Source organism: Pavona decussata, unplaced genomic scaffold, assembly GCF_977016875.1.
Source record: "Pavona decussata unplaced genomic scaffold, jaPavDecu1.1 SCAFFOLD_78, whole genome shotgun sequence".
NCBI classification, from domain to species: Eukaryota; Metazoa; Cnidaria; class Anthozoa; order Scleractinia; family Agariciidae; genus Pavona; species Pavona decussata.
The window spans coordinates 932507-950877 of record NW_028145496.1 but is presented as its reverse complement, the minus strand read 5'-3'; the positions used below and the strand labels follow the sequence as shown (position 1 = coordinate 950877).

At 38.8% G+C, this 18371-nt stretch overlaps 2 protein-coding genes across 5 annotated transcripts; one reads left to right on the top strand and one right to left on the bottom strand.

Moving 5' to 3' along the window:
- The first annotated feature begins 4470 nt into the window (after nt 1-4470).
- LOC146476225 (collagen triple helix repeat-containing protein 1-like) lies at nt 4471-6817 on the top strand. 2 transcript variants are annotated; one of them, XM_085114754.1, is made up of 3 exons: nt 4471-4658; nt 5465-5680; nt 6281-6817. In XM_085114754.1, the coding sequence occupies exons 1-3, from the start codon at nt 4575-4577 to the stop codon at nt 6626-6628; spliced, it is 648 nt and encodes a 215-aa protein (XP_084970880.1). In that variant the 5' UTR covers nt 4471-4574; the 3' UTR covers nt 6629-6817. The 2 variants fall into 2 exon arrangements, with proteins under 2 accessions (XP_084970880.1, XP_084970879.1); XM_085114753.1 differs by having other exon boundaries at nt 4472-4658; nt 5447-5680.
- A 346-nt stretch (nt 6818-7163) lies between these two features.
- LOC146476224 (uncharacterized) lies at nt 7164-18301 on the bottom strand. Of its 3 annotated transcripts, none has more exons than XM_085114750.1 (11): nt 17677-18301; nt 16429-16478; nt 14903-14964; nt 13835-14044; nt 12292-12531; nt 11662-11710; nt 10960-10997; nt 10827-10876; nt 9336-9378; nt 8520-8598; nt 7164-7659 (listed from the first exon to the last, which is right to left on the bottom strand). In XM_085114750.1, exons 1-11 carry the CDS (start codon nt 17844-17846, stop codon nt 7445-7447), a joined length of 1206 nt encoding a protein of 401 aa, XP_084970876.1. In that variant the 5' UTR covers nt 17847-18301; the 3' UTR covers nt 7164-7444. The 3 variants fall into 3 exon arrangements, with proteins under 3 accessions (XP_084970876.1, XP_084970877.1, XP_084970878.1); XM_085114751.1 differs by having other exon boundaries at nt 7299-7659; nt 12304-12531; nt 17677-17994; XM_085114752.1 differs by lacking the exon at nt 7164-7659 and adding an exon at nt 8243-8391 and having other exon boundaries at nt 8450-8598; nt 17677-17994.
- Nucleotides 18302-18371: the final 70 nt, after the last annotated feature.

The following is an 18371-nucleotide window of genomic DNA, read 5'->3' as shown; positions in this document are numbered from 1 at the left end:
GAGTTTGGTGTGCACTGTACCTTCCGATCCTTCCAACTTTTTCATCCCATCTTTGAAAGTACGGACTGATCTCTCAACGAGACCATTAGACGAAGGGTGTCTAGGGGCAGTTTTCACATGTAAAATTTCATTTTTCGCCATAAAGTTCCCAAATTCTTTACTCGCGAATCCCGTGCCATTGTCTGAAACTAACATGTCAGGCAACCCATGAGTGGCAAAACCTCTTCTAAGCAGCTCTATGGTAGCTGTCGCACTGGTACTGGATGTTGGATACACCTCCATCCACTTGCTATATGCATCAATCACAATAAGAAATAATTGTCCCATAAATGGCCCTGCATGGTCTATGTGTATGCGGGACCAAGGCTTCTCAGGCCATTCCCACGGATGAAGGGGAGCAGCGGCCGGTGCTGCCCTATGTAACTGACATACTTCACACGACGTGACCTTAGCTTCAATGTCATCATCCAACCCCGGCCACCATAGGTAGCAACGCGCCAGACTTTTCATTGTGACTATCCCTGGATGGGTGTTGTGCAAGTCCTCCAGAAGCTGTTGTTGGCCCCTTGGTGGAATGATCACACGGTTTCCCCACAAAATACATCCATTGTGTGTGCTTAGTTCGTCTTTTCTCAAATAATAAGGCTCCAGGCTTTTATACGGACATTTCTCTCCCCAGCCATGGTGGACTCTTCTTAAGACTTGCTGTAACACTGGGTTTGAGGCTGTCTAATCCGCAATGTGATCAGCACCCACTGGCAAGGTTTCCAACTGGTCCATTAAGAGTATTGTTTCCCCAGGAGTGGGAACCCTCGCTATGGTATCCGGCAAAGGTAGCCGACTAAGGCCATCAGCGTAACTATGGTTTTGTCCCTCTTTGTAGACCAGTTCATAGTCATAGGCTGCTAGAAGTAGGGCCCAGCTTTATCTGCCTTAAACAGACCCAAAAGCGGCTTGTGGTCTGTAAAAATCTTGAATTTCTGTCCGTACAGATACTGATGGAACTTCTTGAATCCCAATATCACTGCAGCTCCCTCCTTATCCACTTGGGCATAATTTCGTTCAGCAGGAGATAGGGTCCTCGAGGCGTACGAGATGGGCCTTTCTTTCCCATCAATGATGTGGGAGAGGACTGCTCCAAGTCCGTAAGGCGAGGCACCACAAGATAACACAAGTTTTTTACTGGAGTCACACTGGACTAAGAAATCTGAGAAATTTAACATGTCCTTAGCTCGGTTAAAAGCTTCAACCTGTCTTTTACCCCATGTCCATTTGCAGTCCTTGGCAAGTAGCTCATGCAAAGGGGCCAAAATAGTCGACAAATTTGGCAAATAACAAGCGTAATAGTTCAACATCCCCAGAAAGGCCTGAAGTTTCTTGACATTACTTGGTGCGGGTGCCTCATGGATGGCTCTCACTTTGCCTTCTATGGGTTGTATACCCTCTCTGTTTATGCGATGCCCCAAATAAATCACTTGGTTTTGTAAGAATACACACTTCTTCAGCTGAAAACGCTTCAAAAAGGCCTCAAACGCAGGGAAACAACAAAGAGTACAACACGGATACAAGGTAAGGCAGTTTTATTCACAGAACATTAAATTTTAGGTATTTAAATCAAACCCGTAAATTTCCCATACAAACCTTTGTAAATCGAATCTTTGTAACACAACACCCCTCGAAGGCAAGAGTCACGTACGCGTACGTGTCATTTATTCCTCTTATTTCGCGCTTGGGCAGCCTGTGGACGTACAAGTTGATGTGTGACCTTCTAGCCCCAGCAAAACCGGGAGAAAAATCGTACCAGGAACTGGTAAAGCTTATTCAGGATCATTTAGCTCCAAAGCCATCGGAAATTGTACAAAGTAATCAACTAAAGCTCCCACTACACAAACCTCACAGTTGCAGAGCGGATCGGCGAAGCGATATTAACAAAAACACAAACGGACTAAAGAGGACTTAAGCCCTCAATTTAACGCATTGCATAGCTTTCAAACAAGCTACAAAATGATAAAGAAAGGGTCAAAAGACAGATAGCCGTGATAAGACACACAACATCTTGCGACAACCGCAAAAGCAAATAGCTGGGCTCAGCAACACAAAAGCTGCAAGATACATGTACACCGTTCAAATCCTATCCTTACAGTGATAAAAACAGAGGCTATACTGTCACCGGATGCACTGAAATGGCCCATACCAAATCTGAACCAAATGCCACAAAGTACATAAGAACGGTAGTCGCTAAACAGAAACAACAAGAGTTCTAATAAACGATACGCATAACCCAGAAATGACCTTTGAGATCAAAATACAAAACATGCGACAGTGAACATCACGCAAATCCTACAAACCATAAATGGCATTTAATAAGAAGAAAATCAAGCTCTTAAAGGAAATTTACGGGGGACACCGCTCATTTCATAAATAAGAGGGTGTTCTCAAAAAGATATACCCGCGAGGGCAAAACTAAAACACGCACGTGAGCGCGAAGGCTTGTCAACCCTATATTTATACACTCATATAGCACCGTGATCACCACCTGGCATAGGTTGTTTTATCGGCACATATACAATTGAATAGAACAACTGAAAAGGCTTTATTGAGCCAATCCCCTCAAATTAATACCTACGTTTGTATTATTTCGAGACTATTGGTCACCATTACTTGGTGTAGATTCAGTAGATTGCACAATCAACATTTCGCATTTATCGATAGATTTCATCCCAGTTATAACACATAATCTTACAATTTCCACGCACCAACATTAGTCACCTCCGCTTCTCACAAAATCACGGCGAAAATGGGTTATTTTTTGCCCGAAATCACTGTTTTTGACGAAGAAACAACTTTATGCCATACATTTCTTTCTGGCGACTTGCAATGTTTGCCCCCTGGCCATCCCAGAATCCTGTGCGCATAACATGGGTATCTGATTACTGGAAAATCATTCATTCCCATAGTCGTACCGCTGGGCCACGCCTCCTTGAAGAAGAAAACTCAAAATCAGACCTACTAGTAACAAAAGCTGTTCTGTTATTCGCTTAAAAAGAAAACAAGTTTTCTACAATAGGCATGCGATTTTTAATTCAGTTTGTTCGAATTAAATAAATCGAAGCATGTAGCAGGCACTGACGCACTCGGGTCGGCGAAATGATCTCCCACTGCAAATCTGACTTTTTCTGAACCTGCGTATTGCAAATAGGATTTTTGTCGTGTGGAACTAGGCACGTCCGCAATCCGCGGCTGTCAACGAACTGAATTAGAGATCAATGCTAAGGGACCACTTACTACCAAGCCGCTTATATTTCGTAGAGCCAGACAGACTTTAGATAGGGAAGTCTTTCACGGAATCTTTTCATTCGGGAATAGCATTTCTTCTCAGCTGTTCAGTTGAGTCTAAAAAATAAATTCTTTTGGATGCCAATTCAAAAGGAATCCGTTAATAAAAACTTCCCCGTTGTGGTCTTCACTTGTATATTTTCAAACGCAAACATTTTAATCATTGTTAAATAAATGAAATTCCGTCTTGGGGCTCAACCGGTTGACACCCCTAAACCTTGAAATGTTCACAAGGCCAACGTGTTTTGCTTATTCCTTTACTGTTCAAAAGCAAGTTCAGAACTACTGTGCGGTGGCTTTGCTTTCTTCACACGTGGAAGATTGTGGAGTATCGAATAGTGGAACAAATTTTTGTGGAACATCATTTGATATCCGGCCGAACCAGTGTTCGAAGCAGCCACTTTGAGTCAAACACTTTGAAAAGCCGCGAAGAATGTGTTAATCTGAAGAAAGCTTTGACAGGATTGAACTTCTTGAGTCATTAATTATCTGGGATTAATAACTGGGATGTGAGATAGATGGCTGCCTGTGAAGAAATCCTGCCAGTTATTATGTAACAGCCATCGCTGTTTTGAAAACTGTCTGTGACCTTTTTAAAAAAAAAAGGGCACAGAAAATAAAATTTTTAGGGCGATCTATATAGGGAGATCAAATATGTGAATACATATTTGAGTAATTAGATCAATTATTAGTAATTAGATCAATTATTTTATTACTGTTATTGTTATTATCTATTGCAAATAGCATTTTTATTGTAATATCTATTGTTAATATTAGTTTTCTTGGATTGTAAAGCGCCTTTGATTATTCTGGGCCACGCCTCCTTGAAGAAGAAAACTCAAGATCAGACGTCCTAGTAACAAAACATGTTGTTATTTCACTTTAAAAAAGGACGTAAGTTCCACAATTTAAATCAGTTTGTTCGAATTAATTAAATCGAAGCATGTAGCACTCAGGCACTGTTGCACCTTTTGACCCACAGTGCATATCGTTTCCAACAGATTTGCACCCATTCTCAATTATCAACCTTGAAAAAGTATGCATGACAGCGAGCAGAAACTTGAGTAATTGACGTCGTTGAATGAACCAATCACATTTCAAGATCACACACCTAAAAAGACAACAACCTAATCTGTTGATTCATTCTCAGTGATTCTGTTACTGTCGTGTCATCGGTGGGTGCACCATTAACATAGCTTTGAGGATAAAAAAGACACGCCATTTCGCGAAACTTTACAATGTTTACAAGAGAGGCAATTATTTACCTTTTTTGTTCAACTCTGTTGTTTTGCGGTATTCAAGGAGTGGAGCCTGCCCAAACTGTAAGTGTATAGATCTAACGCAGTACAGAAGAACGATGCATTCGATTGACACTATTCTGGAATACGAATACAAACAATGATGACAAGAAATCCTTCCCAAGAGGCTTTTGGGGTCACTGGATTACAAAATCGATGTATAATTATCATGTGCCAGCGAAAGTTTGCAGGAATGTCTTCCCAAATGTACTTAAAAAGGGAAATCTAACAGCCATTCCGCTTATTCTTATTCCGGAATTCGGTCAATCGAACGCGACGTAAATGTGAGCTAAGAATAGACGCAAGGCACTGTACTTATTTGCAAACTATTTACAGATATTCTTTAAACGTGATTTTTGTCGCCAAACAAATAGTACAAAGCTCTCGAATCTCTTTACGTAAGGTGGCCAAATTGCCTGATCAAGTCAGTCGATACTGAACCAAATGATAGTACAAAGCCCAAGCGTAACAATGAGGGAAAAAAACTCGAGAACAGTTCAGTAACAAAGGAGTTGTTTCGTGTGTTTTAACGGCTGTTAGAAATGAACGCAGTTTATATATTAGACCACGTAACAGGCACAGAAGCAGCATCCTGCATCACACTAAAACTTTCCGAGATATTATTGATTTTGTGATTTATCTTTGTACTGAAACGATTTGTGACGTCATCAATTGTTGAATAAAAGCTTGAATATCTCTGGAACGAGAGATATTAAAAAAAAAAAAAAAAGAAAACACCAATCTTGTTCTTAATTTCTATCTCATAGGCAGTGATGAGAAAACATACCCAGTAAGTTACTTTTGTTTTCCAGCAAGATTTCTCTCCCCAGTGCTCCTCGCAAACTCCATGCTGTTTGCAAGGACCTCCGGGTCTCCCCGGAACGCCAGGAACTCCCGGAACACCGGGAACTCCGGGTAGCCAGGGACCAGCGGGATGTCCCGGCCGGGATGGAGCTCAAGGAATGCCGCGAATTTCCCGAAGATGGAAACAGTGCACTTGGTTATTTGACCAAACAAAGGACACCCGAAATAATGACCAGGTTCATGTAAGTAGTAAATTTAATTATGTTATTGTTCTTGATATAAGCGAGCGGTAAAACCTAAATCAACCTAGCACGCGGGTTCAAAATTGACTGCAACAAATTATGTAGTGAAAAGAATTCTGGCCCTGAAGAATACTAGTGGTATTTGCTGAAATAATGGCCCAAATAAAATTGAACTTTGCTGTATTTTCAGCGCAGCCCTGCAATAAGTTTGGTTCATTTACGCATAAAGTGCCGTTTGAGACGTGCACCTCCACTATAAGGGATCAAGTAACGGAAAAAATTCAGAAAAGTTGATTTCTGTATCGTGTGGTCTTCTCCCTTCCAACGTTTCGTAAGAACTCTTAGTCTGGCTGATAAACTGTTGGCAGCCATCTGCCCCCACCCTCACCCAACCAACACATCGCGTTTTCCCCGTCTGAGCCAAGTTGGCTTACTTTATTGCCGACTCCATTTCCTTTCGAGTGCTGTTTCTGACTCAACACAATCTTCTGGCACAAACAAGGTTTTGTATTTTGCTGATTTTAATCGGTTCATCCATGATCACGATGGAGCGGTATCCGTTAGTAGCATGATTTTTATTTTTAATAATTCAAATTGCAGTTGTGCAAATTTGCGAAGAAAGAAAAGGATTCCTATCTACGGGTGGTGTATGTGGGTAACATTCGCATTGCTGGCTGCATTCTCTGCTGCAAAAGATGGTTTTTCACTTTCAACAACACAGAGTGTACAGTGCCTGCCGCTATAGATGGAGTCGTGTACCAGCAACAAGATCTCAACATCCACAGATCTGCCAACATAGAAGGTTACTGTGGCGGCTTGAGCCCTGGAAATGTACAGGTTGGTTTTAACGTCGGCAACTGTGCTGAATACGGAGATGCGAACGCGTATACAAGCTGGAATTCGGTCAGCAGGATCATTATTGAAGAAGTAGAACCCCCAGTCGCTTGAAAAACCGTGGAGTTATTTGTTGTTACTCTTTGTAGTAGCCTCGACTAAACATAGCTTATCGCCCATGATTATATAATCAGGAAAATTAGTAAACAACAAACTCTAGATTAGTGTAATTCTGCATGAACACATGCATGATATCATGTAAAGTCAAAACAGCATAAATAAAGTTGATCAAAGTTTTGACCCCTGAAGAAGTGAAATTTCTGTTTGTACGGGGGGTGATAATGGCCTTACCATATTTTTGCATTTAAGAGTGGAATGGTTGTTTTCGTTTTTAATTTTTTTTTTCATCTTTTTTATGAACATGGTAATAAAAGTGGCCTAGAATCTTTGATAACGGACGGAGGAAGGGGGCACTAGGTGGTCAAAAACAAAGTTAAATACATAAATTTCTCGATAAAATACTTCCGCCAATACCGTATATCTTGGTGAGCGAGTGTGCCATACTACTTCCCTGGGAGTACCCAATTCAAACTTTAAAATAAGGGTGCGTTCAATTGACCCTATTCCGGAATAGGAAGACATGCAATGATTACTTTTCTTCTTATTCTTATTCCGGAATACAGTGACTCGAACGCAACCTAAAATACACAAGAACAATTTAAGAATCCAGAAAAATGTTGAGCGCCAGGCAAAAGTATAGGGCGGTAGCTTTCATTTGAAATGTCCGCGCACCTGAGAATTCCATCCACAGACTCAAACGAATCTCATTTGACGTAGGTGTGACCATGGTGACTCTGGAAGTGAAAGTCACGGCAGACTGATATGATGCCGTCTTACTTCACACAAGACCCAGCACACCCAGTTTCACCTTTACACAAAGCCCTGTTTAGAGATTCCTAATCGATCTTGAAGCACTTTTGTTGTCCGTTTTAAGTCTCTCTCAATAAGATCCAATTGTCTTTTTGTTTTGCTAGTGTCAAAAGCTGGAGGCGGTTTGTTCCAAGGTTTGGGCTGTGATAAATGAGCGGATAAGGGTCTTCTTCTGCCCGCCGCAACGGAAGCACCAGTGGAAGAGCTTTTCACTGCTGGAAAAAAAAATAAATAAATAAGAGTGTCACTGTGAGTGTAAAAAAAGCTCGCCTTCATCATCCACAATTTATATTTTGCATTTCTGTCGAATCGTATGCAATTCAGTTAAAGATTTCTTGAAGCGGCGGCCCATTTGAAGAATTTAGGCGCGGTCGACTATTCCCAGGAATGGGATCGAATTTCAGTGGTAGAACATCCAAACTAGTAATCGGAAGGTCTTAGGTTCGACTCCTGATAGGAGCACTCGGTTTCTCTCTCCGAGTATGTCTGTGTCATTTACTGATTAAATACATCATTCTCATTTATTCACCAGGCTTAACATATTCCATCACATTATTTCCAAAACTTGAAACTGTTTCTAAATATTTTGTTATAGCCAAAGTGAACGCATGACCAATTTCCAGCGGAATGCAGGAGACTTCGCATCATCCTATTGAATCCACCTCTTTAACCTTACCGGGGTAACCATGGTGACACATTGGGCAGAAGTGTTTGAACACAACGTAGTTTCAAGAAACCCAAATAAGATTACATTCAAGGTAAGATTATTTTCATGACGTTCTGTTTGCCTGGACATGTGTATCTTATTGGGTTTCAAAATTGTGACTGATCAATGTTACCAAAGGGAAGGCTCTCAGCGTTAATAATAATACTCAATGAATAGGCCATTTCCGAGTAGCAGTGAACCCAGTCATTATGAAAGCCAAGCTAAGTGCAAAACTACTTTTCTATATGGACATTAGTTTTGTTTGCACATGAATGAAAACTAATTTTCGTAATGAAAACTTTGCACTTAGCCTTGCTTCCATAGTGAGGTTCAAAGCAACTCGGAAATGGCCTATTGTATTCCACATACTCGCGGTCTTGGGTCTGGGCCTTGGCTGCACGCTGGCTCTCCTCCCAGCCCCTTCGCTCGTTTGTGAACGAACATGGTGCTAGAATAAATAAACATCAAACAAAGTAAAATCAAAACTAAGCAGTCCTATAAGGTAAAACGTGATACAAGATTCGGCTTTTCCAAAATATGTGTAAAAACAATTAATTGAAGTTTCACAACTTATAGATAACGCTGCAACGTCAATGATGCAGAAGGTAGGGACTAAGAGAGTTTGAATGTTCGCATGGTTCATTGTTGGTCATTTATTAAAGCTGCAAAGTCGCGATCTCTTACTGAGGTTCAACGCATTACTGTGTACATGACGCATGCGTATCTAATCACGAAATTGCCAGAGGGACTGTTTGAAATATTTCAGTTTGTTTTAATTTCATTCGTGTTTTCTTTTACAAAAACAGAAAAAAAATTCACTGCCAAAACAAAGACATTTAACAAATCGACGGCTGTTTTTTATGGTCTATACTCTTATATACCACAAAATGACGTCATAAAATGTTCAAGAACTCAATTGGAACCACGAATTGCAGGCGAGTGGTTTCACTGCCAAGCCTTGAACATTTCATGGCGTCATTTTATGGTCTATCACTTACTGAGAGTACACACAATAACATGGAAAAAGTACGAGCGGAATTGGCTAAATTTCCCGCTGAGAAAGTGTGCGCGTTGCATCTGACGTCATTATCTGTACTCTTACAGACAATAGCAACGAGCCAATCAGCGCGCGGGAATTTTGATAGCTGTTCTAAGAAAATGGAAAAAGGAAAAGATACTCCTTACGTGAGATCCCTGTTTCTTGTCCCTTGGTACATTTGCCTCGTCCCTGTGACAGAAACACAGTCAATGGAAAACTCTGATATTGCCCTGAGTTTGTATTAGAAATGCGCTTCTTAGAGTTCTTTAGGCCCCTTTCTGAATTTTTCAAAGGTTTTATTAAAAAGGAACCCAAGATATCTAAGTTCCTAATATAGAAAACAACAATTAGAAAATGAATATTTGAAATATGGTCAGAAACGCTTATAAGTTGCCTTGATAGCAGATTAAATTTGTAGTGTAGCGTTTCTTGGGTGTGCAGTGCAGAACGATTCTAGAATAATATGGCAATAATCCTAAAAGGTACAGGGTATTAAATGACTGCCTTTTAATGTAGAGGTGTTTTTGCGTGTTTTATGGCTGTGCGTTAAAAGCAGAACTTAGCAAGGGCTACTGGAATTTAAAACGAAAATTGGGGGTAACCACGCATTTTCAGAGATATTTAAGCAACAATCATTCGAAAGAGCTGCAAAATGCTTTGCAATGTATGACAATTTTCTCCAAAATGAAGCTTAATTATCTTTGAAACTGAAATGTGGGGTCTTTTTGGATTCCAACAACCCTTGCCAAGATCTTCTTTTCCCACATAGCCATAAGCCGCGCAAAATATCTTTTCTTTAGTAAGCATCGTCCTTAAGAGACCCAAGTTTCTCAGACCATCTTGAGATGCACAGAACGCATGCGCAGTGGGAAAAGGAGGCGCCGTCCTTAATAGTCAAATCTCTTCGTGATAGAAACATTGCCTTCCTTGGTGAAATTTGTGCAACATGTTTGACGCACTTCTGCAAATTCCATGAGCCAATATATTTTTCTTTTCCGGTACATGTACAGACGAGTGTAACCCTGCGATGCCGAATAAAGCCTGCATGCTGCTGTGGGCAATTAAAACAGGTATATTCCGTGCCTTTTAAATTTCCTTCCTTAGCAGCGATTTTCTCGTGAAGGAGCTAGGGCTTGAGAATGTAGTACTGAAAGTGTCTAACTTATGCATCAAGCATATTTTATGCTTTATTTTTTTGTTAATCGTGAATAAATAGATGCTTAAATGAATTCGCCCTAGATAATGCCATGCAAATCCTTACCTATTTTGGTTAAGTCGATGGATTATATGGACATTCGCCCAAGATGGCGGATAATCCAACCAATTTTACAAAGTGTCCAATCAAATAAAAGTCGAGAAGGGAACGCTTCCAAGAATAATTTGAAACCGTACAACTGGATGAAAATAAACCATACACGAACAAGAATGTCTCGGCAGATCATCCTCAATGCTTGCCGCGCGAAGTAAAAAGGCCACCATTGAAGGTGGGTGCCGGTCTGCTTGGTACACTGGATTTGTCTTCAGCTCCATCCTTGTACTTACATCTCCCGCAGAACAGGGAAGGGTTTAAACGAGTTGTGAACAACGGAATTACTAAAATTGGGATTTTTGCTCAGGATGTTTAGTTACGAACTTACCGGCTTAAAGAACTGGATCGTCTTCTCGTAAGGAACACGTCGTTAGAATTCTGAAAAATACACCAGAAAAGTTGCGCTTGAGACTATTTCAGTTAAGCATAAAACAAGGCAATGATAAACACCTGTAACCAACCTTGCGTTCATTTTCATCAACACCAGCCGAAGAATGGCCTGGGAACAAAACGATGTTTAAGCAAATTATTATCTGATATTAATTATTAATGATACATTTTCGAGAAACTGCTTTGTTTTTACGTTTTCTGCGCTCGTTGTAATTTGTTAAAAAGAAAACAAACACGTGCCACCTGGGGCCGGATTTAAAAAGCCATCGTATGAAAAGATATTGATCTTACAGAAATGGTTGTCGGGATACAGAAGCCTATTGTTGGAACAATACTTTTTGAATTAAACATCTTAATTTAAGAGAGCGTCATGAATATATTCCTTTCTCTTCACAAAATAGAGCTAAAATAGAAACAATCGTAACAAAAGCTTCCACATGTCTTTTCGTTCGTTTTGTTTGTCTGTTTGCTGTAGCTAATGTTTCTTTTGTTGCTACTCTTCTCGTTATTTCTTTTATTAATTAATTAATTAACTAATTAATTAATTAATTAATTTTTTTTTTTTTACAAGGAAAGAATGGGATCTCCGCTTGTTTTACATTTACCGTGAAGTGCGCCGGCTGCTATGATTTGTTAGATATGTTAATTCTCAAAGTTGCTATCACGAAATAGGATCAGTAAGTTCAACGTTCATACCATTTACATTTTGTTTTTAAAATTATTAGACAAATCCCCTGATAAGGAGCTTCTATTAAACGTCAATCGATTCAAACCTTCATCGAGCCTTCCATCCTCAAGATCTTCAGTACTATTTACACGTCTCTGTTGATGAGAAAAAAACGTCACAAAAAAAAAAATAATAATAAATGAAATGAGCAAAGGTTTGGGCACGACTGGCGTCACATATGAGTTGAATTTCATCTTGGTTCTCGCCTCCTATAAGTATTCCGAGGGTTTTACACCAATTCTTTAGTTTTTAGTCCTCTATAAAATCCAACATTTCTTGAAATTACAATTCGATCAGGATAAAACTACCCACTTAAAAAACACCAAACGTTTTCTTAGTTTTCCTATTTCTTGGCTGGTTTTCACATGATCGCCAAACAATCGCTCGGTGACTGGGAAAAGTGAGACGCAGCGAATACGCGATCAAATGATTGAATATACTGCAGGCTTTTATCGGATCGCTGAAAATCGTCAGTGATCATATGAAATACAGCATTAAACATGGTGAATTCAATCATTTGTTTATGTAGCAAGGTCAGGTAGAGCAAAAAACTGACAACAAATAACGCAGAAATTGCAACTAACAAAAAGATTTCAGAATGCCATCCTCTCCTTTACATTGATCTTTACCAACCTTATGAGTTTTTAACTAAAGGGCATTTTTTTCTTTCACTTACTGCGCCGTTCACCTCCACATCTGAACCACCATGTAACTTCCTGCTCCCAACAGGTTTGACCAGTAAATCCTCTGATAAGTCTAACTCAGCTTGTCTCTGCACACTGCCTTTTCTTCCTGCGCCGTGTGAGTGAAGAATAGGTGGTACTCTTCTTCTGAGCTTTGCTTGGAGCTCTCGTTTCTGTTCTTCAAGTTGCTCTCGTTCCTCCGCTCTTAGGCGAGCTTTTTCCTCTTCTCTATCCTGTAAGATATTAATTTAGCAATTATTCCGCAAGTGAGCCTCACGAATTCATGGCCATTTACCATATAATATGAATAACAAGGTTAGTTTCTAAAGAAACAGTGGTGCTGCGTCCGGCGGTGGGAAGTGGAAACGAATGTTTGGTTTTATCAACATATTTGATAACGTTATTTGTCCACCGTACAGAGATTCGAGAGCTAGATAACCATCAGGTTTTGAACCAATCAGAGCCCTAGAAAACAAGAGTACACGCATTTAAGGACGGTGCCTACTATTGTTACTGCGCAATACGTTCTGCGCATCTCGATATACTTGGGTTTTCCTATGGGTGGTGCCTACTAATACAGGGATATTTTTGCGCACTTTAAAACTATGCGGAGAAAGCAGAACTTACATTTAGCAAGTGATTTTTATATCCAAAAAGAAAATTGGGAATAACCATGCATTTTTCAGAGATAATAAAGCTTCAATTTGGAAAAAAATCGCCATACATTGCTTTGTATTTTGCTGCTTTTTAGAATAATTGTTGCTTAGTTATCTCTAAAAAATGCGTTGTTAACCCCAATTTTCTTTTTGGATTTCAATAGCCGTTTCTAAGAACTGCTTTTCCCGTGATAAACTGCACAAAAATACTTCGCTATTAGTAGGAACCGTCCTTAACGAAGTTTAGAAACTATTTTTGTTTATGATATATAGTGTACATGCATATAATGGAGTTAATTAGCTCCTGTTTTGAAGCGATATGCAAAACACATACAGACAAAACAACAAACTGTAGTTCATTCGCATACTCTCCCACGAGGGGAAAGAAAACACCAGTGAAACTGTTTATTATTTGGAGTTAAAGAAAACGAGAAGCTACAAGTTTGGAAATAGCAATTAATTTCACCTTGAGCTGCTTCACAGCGATGTCCCGAACACTTTTTTAATTTCTTAATCTTTATTAGCGTTTGCTTTCCTTTGGTTCACATACAGCTGTTTCGACAAAGGTTGTCCAAAAAAAGCGTAAAAGAGTACGCGACAATGCCGACAGGTAGTCCAGGAAATACCCAATAAATTTCGATAAAAGCTCAGAATCTATAATGCCTCGACTGTACAGCAAAGACTTGAGATGGCGGGCAATATGGATTCTGAGCTTTTATTGAAATTTATTGGGTATTTCCCAAACTACTTGTCGGCATTGTCGCGTACGCTTAAATGACATTTTTTTTGTTTTGGACAACCTTTGTCGAAACAGCCGTATACTTATAGGACCTGTAAGTTGCATCATAAAAGAAGAAGAATTGATATATGTTGGCTGTACCTGAAGTAACTGTAAAGTGTTGGTTTGTACAAGAGAGACATTTGTCTGGTATTGCATGACATCCTTGTGTGACATTAGCTGTTCATCAAGGAGTTCCTCTCTGTCACGCATGTAAAGCAGCTGCTTTGCTCGCAATTCAAGTTCCTCATCTTGATAAATGCGATTTAGAAGCCCAATGACCAGCCTGGCCCAGCCATTAACAGCTCTTGACTAAAACAGAAAATTGAATGCCCATGGCTTATAAATCATCGGATAGCACAATATTCTAGCAAGAGTCTGAAACATTTTGGTTAGAATAGTTTCTTGGTCAAACTTTAATTTGTGCTCTGCCTTTTGTAATAGACTACGATTCAAAAGTCCTTGATGTTTTCGCAGGGCACGTAAAGCGAGCGAAACGCGCGAGAAAGCGCGTGCCTCCCGCGAGGAGCTGCAACACCTCGCGCGCAGGAGCCCATTTTAACGCGCGCTCGCTTTACTATCCCTGAGATAAATGAAAAATCAGGGACTATGTACGTAGTCTACTTTGTAAAGATTAAACAGTGTAATGGTCAAGGCAACTGTTTCAATCTTGTAAACACAGTTAATATGTTGATAAATATCTTTGGTGCTCAAATGTAGCATGATGTAGCTAAAGCTACTGATCCCCCATTCCAACCCCCGCAGTGTGGTTTGTTCTCATAGTGTTTGCAGTTCCAGTCTGTGAAAAACAGCCCTGTGGAACTTTTGTTACAGCTGTGGAAAATGGTAGGTGCTACATATAAAAAACAAAAACAAATACATGTTCATAAATTTGTTGCAATGTATACCGGCTGTATACATTTGTCAGTGATGCAAGGATAATGGTGTTCAATTACTTTGACTATTGAACCTGTTTCAGTAACATTTTAATAATTTAATTATAATAATAATAATAATTATAACTTCTGTAGCATTTTTTAAAATGCTACAGAAATAATAAAATAATAATTAAAATAATAATTATTGTTTATCAGCTTAGTCATTTGTTGGTGCCAATCCTTAATACCGTCTTATTCTGCATAATATTTTCAGTAATTAGGGTCGTAGTACCTTGGGTGTAGCTGTGAAGGTGTTCAAGTCTCGGTTCCTTTGAATCTTAGGTGGCGCAACACCTGCAAATTATGAAACCTTCAATGTACAAAATATTTTCCTTATACGTTATCTCAACCAATCCTTTTTGTCTGATAAACTTAGGGATACTTGAGTCCAGAATTGATTAATTATTGAAATGAAAATGGAAAATGGGCTCCATTTCGTGTGCATAACATACAGGCACACATACAATAAAAAGGTATCATTGATTTAATGGAGTTAAGATCATCAAAACTGTAACTAAGTGCAAATGGCCTAAGTATATTAATAATTGACTACCCATTTGTGCAATAACGTGATATTCTGGCACTTAAATGAAAGATAATGTTTTTACCTACAGATGAGTATATTGCACATATACAGTACATGCTGTTCTCGATAATTAACAATTATTCCATGAGTACTCATTGCAAATGAGTTGGCAATAATGATCTCATATCCAACAAGTGCAAGTGGAATACTTGTTTTATCAAAATTAATACAATCAAGAAACAATTCTTGACAGAAGTTCGGGCCTCAGGAGTTTTCATCGTTTATTGCGACAATACTGTTTCGTATGGTTCGAAGTTATCGGACCACACACATCAGGCAACTTTTTAAAAAATTGCCTGATGAGTGTGGTCCGATAACTTCGAACCATACGAAACAGTATTGTCGCAATGAACGATGAAAACTCCTGAAGCCTGAACTTAAAAAATTGCCTGATGAGTGTGGTCCAATAACTTCGAACCATACCAAACAGTATTGTCGCAATGAACGATGAAAACTCCTGAAGCCTGAACTTCTGTCAAGAATTATACACTGCTCTTCAATCAAACGAATTGAGCGCTCTACGAAACACATTCTACCCAGAATACAAGTATTTAGAATCGAGAAATATATATTGCAAGATTTTGCTGATTTCACTTTGCACTTAAAAACCCAGAAGACAATTTAATGGTCTCTATTTGTCAGACATGGTATATATATGATGGCTGTTAGCCAATCAAATCCCTGGAATTGCATTATACAATGATCCAGTTTTTGATAATTAACAATTATTCCACTCGCGCTTGTTGGATATGAGATGATGGATAGCCAACGAGGCGCAAAGCACCGAGTTGGCTATAATCATCTCATATCCAACAAGCGCGAGGGGAATAATTGTTTTATTAAAAACATTAATCAAGTAATATTGGTAAGCCTGTCTGATTTCCTTTCCAAGAGCAACCAGAAAACAATTTATGGTCGCTACTTCTCGGGCATGGTAATAATGGCTCATTAATACCATGGCCGCTAAGCCAATCAAAACCCTGGAATTGCATTATGCAATGATCCAGTTTCTAATAAATAATATTATCAACACCCACCCAAAGGAAGGTCAGTGAAAATTCCAAGGGGTTATGGAAGTTTCAAAAGTGAATACTGGTATTTTGAAAAGTGGTGGAGCGGGCTATTTTCTAGAACAACACAATTAATGACTTAATATTGATTTATCAGCTTACCAACAATGTTTGAAAGATGAATGGATGCAATTTCATCACCTTGCCATGCTCTGTGCAAGAAAGTAAACAAATTGCAAACTTTACTTTTAAAATTACACACATGCCATTTGGAACCAACTTTAAACCAGTGGGATTCACCACTTTTTGTTTTTGTCTTCATTTCTTTCTTAGGTTTTTGTTATTATTATTATTATTATAATTATTATTATTATTATTATTATTATTATTATTATTATTATAATTATTATTATTATTATTACTATTATTATTATTACTATTATTATTATTATTATTAGATATTATTAAATAGCTCTGTTGTGCTTGGAAATAGTCGCTTTTTTTAATCGAAATGAATTTTAAATATTGAATTGTAAATACAGGTTTTCATAGCTCTTTTTTCTACTTTTAACTTGTAAATATCAATTTTGCTTGGAATATTATTATTATTATTATAATTATAATTATTATTATTATTATTATTATTATTATTATTATTATTAATTCATCAGAAATTCAACTGGCCTTGAATAATGAAAACTGAGACTTGTATTAGGTTCATTAAACTTTCCAAAAACATAAATTTGTGTTTGCATTAATTAATCAAAGATTGAGGTTGTAAAATTATGTTTGTTTAATATAAATTTTTCCCACTCATGGTGACAGTGCCAAATGGAATGGTTTTGCATTTTTTATGGCAATTTCAATTTCCTTCATCATTATGAAGAATTAGCACTATGAAGTGATTGAAAGGAAAAGTTATTGAAGCCACAGCCATCAAGGAATCTACCCATTTTGTTGGGATACATGTAAATGCAGCAAGGGTGGTGCAGGGAGACCCTTTTACTGCATAAGCTTACAGCAGCTTCTTTAACAACATCTTCAGCCTTTGATAATGACTGCAAATTCACTGAATAGAGAAGATAGAAAACAAGATAGATCACAGGTCAGGAGTACACCTCAAGGTCCTGGTTCCCTTCCCACCAACTGCACTGTTGGGGGTCCAGAATGGAGTCAGTGTGATGTGACTGCAATGATGTGACAAAGTCACTGTGTAGGCATCTTTCCCTGATTAGCCTTCAAGGAAGCTCTTATATGTACCAGCAGTGTGGGCCAAGGGGTGCAACATTGTTTGGACCATGGCTGACTGTGCCGAGAAGTCTTTAATTTCCAGCTGATGTACAATTCACCGTGTCTTTACTAATAACAATGAATAGCTAACTGAGTGCCATGTGTATACTATCGTCCTACCTGCGAACAAGGTAAATAACACACTGAAGCTGATCTTGAACTTTTTGAGTTTCCACTTGGCTTTGCAAGAGTTCTACTTTCAATTTGTTCACCAAATCTCTGAGAGCTTGGCACTCGTTCGAGGTGTTCCGACGCCTGTCTTTGTCTGTTAGTCCCCTCTGCATCGACATCAATACGGCATTAATGATAACGTTACTGGACAGACTTCTGATCTCTTTATCCCACTTTATCTGTTCTCAGAAGAATGAGACGTGCAATCTCTGCTTCCTCTTGCCAAAGAATATTTAGCAAATATCAGTTTCAGTATTGCTTTTGTCACATTTCTAACAGGTCAAAAATGACAAAGAACACTGAAAGAAACTAGAAAAACAGCTGTCGTGTAGACGTGCCGTGCCGTGAATCAGCTGTACGTAAACAACACAAACGATGCCAAATGTGTCCGTACGAAATTATTTAGGATACAAGGCATTAATCTTTCGAAATGTAACTGATATAGTTTCTCCTAGTCCTCTTTATCATTAGCGGGCATAAGACCTCATGGGATGCTTGCAAGGAGAACAGTTGACGTAGTTTTGAAGTTGTTGAAAAACAATCACACACAGGAATCCGTCCGCCATTTTGAATTGATAGCTGATACCGCTGGCCCAGCCTAATTTTTCCTCACAGAAAGAGTAGAAAGCGCGGGCTCAGTGGCG